Source organism: Corvus brachyrhynchos, unplaced genomic scaffold (genome assembly GCF_000691975.1).
Source record: "Corvus brachyrhynchos isolate BGI_N302 unplaced genomic scaffold, ASM69197v1 scaffold46, whole genome shotgun sequence".
Taxonomy (NCBI): domain Eukaryota; kingdom Metazoa; phylum Chordata; class Aves; order Passeriformes; family Corvidae; genus Corvus; species Corvus brachyrhynchos.
Window position 1 is genome coordinate 1,466,066 of NW_008238838.1, and position 6,267 is coordinate 1,472,332.

The following is a 6,267-nucleotide window of genomic DNA, read 5'->3' on the forward strand; positions in this document are numbered from 1 at the left end:
GGAATGACAGCCAGCAGAGTGGTTTTTCATGGGACTCATGCGTTTTGGAGTCTGGCTGCAGTGGGAATACAAGTCAAAGTGACATCAGAGACGCAGGTAGAGGAGGAGGAGGGGGAAACAGCGTGGGATTGTCTGGCCTCATTAAAAAGACACCAGGAAATTAAAGGGGAATCATTGGCTCCATGAAAAGGCACCAAACCAGGAGGGAGAAGAGTGTGATTGTCTAGAGCATTCCAAGCCTCTGGGGAGAGGAGGAGATCCTTGGCGCTGCTCCCGGCTCGCGAGACGCGTGGTGCGGATTCCGGGATGCCAAACTCTCCACGTGTGTGCCAGAAAACCCAGTTGTTGTTCTTTTATTTTTTTCACCCCCCCTTGATGGTTTACAAAGCCATCAAAGACACCAGGCTGCACCTGGATTCAGTACAGACACACATGGCCCCCCACTGCAGAAATGTGTTTAATTTTCAGCATGATAATGAGGCCTCTCCCTGTTTTATCCCATTTTATTTGAACTCTCACAGCCTCCATTAGCAAGAATTAACGAATCAAATGGGGAAAGTCATTTCTCTTGCTTTTTGGGGAAGGATTGCTGATGGACAGGACCCAATACCAGGCCAGTTTGATGTCGTGGAGGTCATTTGGCAGCAAGGGACAATGCAAGCACCTGAAGGAAGCAGGACCACACCGTGTTCCCGAGTCCATGGGCTGTTTTTTCCCCATGCCACATCCTTCAGAGAAACAGAGAGCTTGTGGTTCATTATTTCCCGCTCGTTTGATGGAACCAGATGGTGCAGGGCTCTTCACAGGACCCATGATTTCACAGCAATGTCATGACAACAGATCCCAGACGTGGTGAAAACACCAGGATTTAGACCCTCACAAGCTGGAGGCGTGCAAGGATGGGCTGCTCTTCAAGGGGAAAGCCAGGAGGGGACAAGGCCATCCCAGCCAAATGCCTTGTGTGATTTATCCCATTGGTAAATCAGGAAGAAGAGGCATTTTCCTCACCAGGGCTGGGAAGATAGGTTCTGGAGAGAGGGCACTGGGCAGGGTTTGAAGTCCCTTTCTTCCACTGTTCTTCCAGTGCTGTCCTGCTTAGAAAAGGTTTTTGGGACTCAGGTACAGCACAGGCTGCTGGGTCTGGGCATCTTCCCTGCTCTGCTGCTCCCTGGCACTGTGATTCCCTGGGGACAGGTCAGCAGCACGCCCAGGCCAGGGCAGGGGTCCCTGTGCTCCCTACAAGGCTTCTTTGCCATTCCCTTCGGGATCAGAATAAGCAGATCACCCAAGAAATCAGCAAAGATCCCTGCCCTGATCTCCCTTCCCTCCCCAAAACCTTATGGGAAGGGAAGAGCCAGACCCAGCTGGGGACAGCAGCAAATCTGGGGTGCAGGTGGGATTCCCCAGCCTGAGATCCGTGCAGGGGGTGCTGGTGGCACTGAGGCCCCTCAGTTCCCCTTCACCTGGCTCCAAAAACCACTGGAAGCTCCCAAAACAGAGTCTCTCCTTGGGTTTGGGGGAACTGGGAGCAGCTGAACCAGACCCCAGGGACACTCAGGGTGCAGAACCCTGCAGGGAAGGACTTGGATGTGCCAGGTGGATGGGCTTTTACCCCAGTTTAGAGGTGCTGATGCCAACTGGATGCTGTGGCCACTGTCTCCGGTGGCAGGAGGGCAGAAGCGCCAGGCTGAAAGGTGAGGAAAGGAATTTCATCCCTGCTAGTGGTGTGTGATGTGCAGAGTTATTACAGGGATCAGCTCAGGAATGATGGGATCAACAGAGCGCTTGGATATCAGGAGAAGGAGCCATTTCCTGCCAGGATGACTGCAGATTCCTCTCCCAAGACAAATACTGGAGCGTTGTGCCATCATTTACAACAACATCCTGGTGCAGGCTGTTGTGTGGAGGGGACACAGTGACCCAGTGCAGTCACTCTGGAGAAGGAATCTCCTGACCCAGCCACTGACCACAGCTAACAGCACTGGGGGGGGCAATTCCTGACCATGTTCTGGGAAAATGCAGCAAAAGAAAAAAGGACCAGGTGCAGGCACACCGAGCCTGGAGGCTCTGGAAAAGAAAAAAAAATTTACTTTACTGCACATCTGTTGTTGTATCTTCAGTGACTTAACGGCCCAGAGTTATTTAAGGGGGAACACTCCTGGGAGAGGAGCTGCAAGACACTGATTAGCTTCTCCTTGTGATTAAAGACGGAGGCTCCAGCACCAGGAACGTGGTCCCAGCAGGAAAACATTAAAAAAAAAAGCTGTAGTAACTTCCCAGTGAAAGCCTTTGCCTTGTGCCCTGAGACTTGGAGAGGTCTGGGGGCTGCGCGTATCGAGGACAGGGGATGCTGGGAGAGATGAATTCGAGGATGGAGCTTCAAGCTGGTGTCGGTTACACCATTCGGTTTGGTTTAGAGATAAAACTCCTGGGGGCTCCAGTCCTTTCTGGACTGATCCCTGCAATCCTGGCTTGGCTGCATCCGTCAGCTGGAGATAGATCTGACAAACCGGCGGTTCAAGGCAGGTTTTGGGTCTGGGAGGGCTGGCACAGCCATCGTGGGAGGTGAGAGCCAGATCCGTGGCTGGGGACCGGCTTCAAAGCTGTTGAGGTCTCGCTGCTCAGATTTGCCTCCATCTCTGCTTTTCATCTCAGCTTTGCGCCGCCGTTCTGCTCCCGCTGCTCCACATCTGTGGTTTAATTCTGCTAAAATGACTTGTTCAAAGCACGCCTGACACCTTCAGGGAAGGCAGGGAGTCTCTCCAGGAATGTTTCTCTCTTCTCTCATTGTTGTCTCCAGGCTGCTTGGAGATGATAAAACCATCCCTGTGCTCATTGCTTGGCCTTTTCCATGTGTTGTCTGCACCCCAGACTGGGGGAAGCTTTTCTCAGGGGTTCCCAGTCCCTGGGCAGAGCTAGTCCATCCCTCAGGAGCAGCATTTCCTACGGGTCAGCAGGCTGGACAGTGACCCCACTCCCTGTGGGGAGTCCCTGGTCCCTGGGACCAGCCCCTGGTCACAGCCCCGTGAGTGTGGCAGAGGCCAACCGAGCTCCCAAAGGAATTCCTGTAGGAGTCTGAGCTGTCCCTACCTCATGGCAATGCAAATATCGCTCCTCCAGCTCTCCAGTGGGCTTGCTAAGCCGGGTTTATTTTCCCTGGTGCTGCCAGGCATCTTGCAGGTCCCTGCAGAAGCTCCACTGCTGCCTCGGACTAACCCCCTTCTCCCTCTCCCTCTTTTCCCAGATCTCAAGGGTGTGGTTTCTGCCAAGAACGATATCCGTGTGGAGATCGTGCACAAGGAGCCGGCCTCAGGCAGGGAGGCCGAGGAGCACCCGACCATCAAGCAGCTGATGGTAAGGAATTCCTTCCCCGCCCTAAGCGATTGCTCCGGGCCAAAGTCTGATGGTAACGAGCAAGGGCGCTGTTGCTCAGCCCCGTAATAACCACCCAAGGCAAAGATGCCCTTCCAAAGATCCTGTTCTGGAGATCCACATCCTCCTGCCCTAAAAACTCCTCGAGTGAAACTTGGCAGGTGAGGCGGAAGAGTTGGGAGGGGTTGATTGCGGTGGCCCAGCTGCCCGCCGGGCTAATCGCAAAGCAAATTTTCCACCTCACATCTGGAAAGCTGCGGAGGGCAGGGAGACTCGCAAGGGATGAGCACGAGGTGATGTAGCGGGTTGAGTTCGAAACCGGGCAGAAACACCAATTAAATGTAGTGGTTTTGATTCAAAATATTCATTATTTACTTATTTTCCTTCTGTGAGATAAGAATTAGGAGAAAAGCAAAGCAGGCACAAACCTTAAACAGTTGCAGTACAATGAAAGAGCTTTATTACTAACAGAATTAAAAGTAAAGAGAAAACAACAAAACAAAATTGAAGTAAATTCCGCCCCCCCCCCCTCCTTCCAGCACTTCTCTCCTTTTACCCAGCTCGCACAAAGGATAACAGAACTGGTAACGAGCAAGGGCGCTGTTGCTCAGCCCCGTAATAACCACCCAAGGCAAAGATGCCCTTCCAAAGATCCTGTTCTGGAGATCCACATCCTCCTGCCCTAAAAACTCCTCGAGTGAAACTTGGCAGGTGAGGCGGAAGAGTTGGGAGGGGTTGATTGCGGTGGCCCAGCTGCCCGCCGGGCTAATCGCAAAGCAAATTTTCCACCTCACATCTGGAAAGCTGCGGAGGGCAGGGAGACTCGCAAGGGATGAGCACGAGGTGATAAGGAGCTCATTAACCAGCCAGGTGTGTGCGCAGGGCCGGATGCACACCCAGTCTGCACCTGGGTCTGTAACAGCCGGGGAGGTGTCACCTGCCCAAGGCCACCTGAGGGGACGGACAGACACGGCCAGGGCAAGAGGTGGATGGCTGAGATCCCAGGAAACTCAGCGTGGACTGTGCATGCTCACCAGCAGCCCGCTGTGGTCACTGTTCTCTCTGTCTCAGCCCCAGTTTGCCTTCGCTTTCACTTGCTGTTGACAAACAGAAGCTGAAAAATGGCAAACGAAGGTGAGTGACTGTAAAAAAGGAGAGAAAAGAGTGGATGGGAAAGGGAGAAGGGGGGGAAGAAGCCAGTGGCTGCTTTCTAGGCTGCTGGGTGGCTTTTTCCCCCCTCTAACTCTCCAGTTTTTGGACAGCACTTGTGTGTCCTGCCTGCAAAAGCCATTCCGTGAATCCCTGGTGGGAAGGCAAGACTGAGCATCGTAGGGTGGGTGGAATTGCTTGCTGGAATTGTCAGGATTGTCAGAGCATTTAGACAGCCAGGGAGCCTCCAAACAACGAGGAGGAGGAGGAGGTGGAGATCTGGCGACTCATCCCAGCACCGAAACCCATCCCAAGACCTTTGCTCCCAGTAGGGCTTTGCCCTGAGAAATCTGCAAGTCCACGGTGGGATTTGCAAGGCTGGAAGGGCAGAGGAGGCTGGGACTGGGTTTGGAGCGATCTGCTGGGATGAAGGGGAATGAGAAGCTTCCTCTCCATGGGACCCTGTACATCATCTGTGTGATCAGCAGTGCCGAGCCCAGATCTGGCTCCCACGGGGGCATCTGGGATCATCCCAAATCCCACTCCAGACTGTAGCCACCAGGCTGGAAGCACACCCGAAGCCTCAGCAGAATATTTACCACTGTGAGTGAACAAGGAAGAGAGTGGTCATGGGACAGGGTCTTGGAAGCCGTCCTGGGGCCTTTCTTAGATTATATTTGCAGGATTTCACATCAGTGTGTGCCTTGGTGTGGCTGGGAGCAGAGCTGTGCCGGACACGTTGCAATGAGGATCCTGGCAGGGTGGAAATGGTGCAGAAAAAATGACAACATTTGTTTGAGAGCTGGGGAAAAATGCCTTCCAGGGAGAGAGGGAGGTCATGGAGCTCCTGGGGTTATCAGCCAGACTGGTGAGAGGTGGTTTGGTCACGGCACAGAGGAACTGTTTAAGTGCAAACAGGGAAGGCAAAGCTGAGCGCTTTTGGATGTGGCACAACAGAGCCTGGCTGGACTGGAAGAGGGTGATCCTTCCCCTCTCCTGGCCAAATCCAGGCATTTTCCCTGAAAATACAGCAGTTGGAAATGACATCGTTGGATCAGCACCGTTCAGGAGCTGGAAGAGATGGTCCGTGATCTCTGACGCTGATGCTGGGAGGGTTTGGCACCAGCTGGGACATCCTACCTGCAGGGAGAAGGCATCAAAGTCCCCTCCCCTGCCTGGATTGGAGCCTCCCCACCCTCATCTGCCCTCTGCCAGCATGTTCCCAGGAAATACTCCCTGATTCTTTCTCTCCTCAGAGTCCACAGGGACCCCATCTCTCCCTCATCCACCTCCTTGCTGTATCCAACAGCCGGTGTGGGCATCCTCCTCCGGCCATCAGACACCCAGCCTTGGACGGCAAACAGATTCCTGATAAAATGTTCCGACTTTGTCAATGAAGTGAAGGACCAAGTTAAAAACTTCCTCTTGCTGATGAGCAGCAATGAGACCTCTCTGGCAGGAGGAGGAGGGCAGCGCCCAGCACCTCCCTATCCTCACCCCGGGATTTTCCAGCTCTCCCTCCTCCCAGCGCCAGCATTATTCCCTCTGCTTCCCCATTTGCCTCCTGTGAGATCTCCGTCCCTTGAGGTGATCTCCTCGCCCTCAGCAGTGTTCATCACACCCTGCACTTCAGCAGCAGCTGTGGCTGTCGTTGCCATGCCGGGGCCTCGGGATCATTACTGTGGATGTTAGCGAGGAGCAGCCACGCTGGCAAACAGCTCCCCCCTGGCCTCCACACTACACCCC

General features: G+C 53.9%; 1 protein-coding gene across 1 annotated transcript in view; it reads left to right on the forward strand.

Annotated features, from left to right (window-relative positions):
• KIRREL3 (kin of IRRE like 3 (Drosophila)) overlaps nucleotides 1-6,267 on the forward strand; it is a 142,219-nt gene that overhangs the window by 130,867 nt on the left and 5,085 nt on the right. The window contains exon 16 of the mRNA XM_017738339.1: nucleotides 3,245-3,354. Coding sequence (XP_017593828.1) covers nucleotides 3,245-3,354 — 110 coding nt within the window. The remainder of the gene's footprint in view (nucleotides 1-3,244; nucleotides 3,355-6,267) is intronic.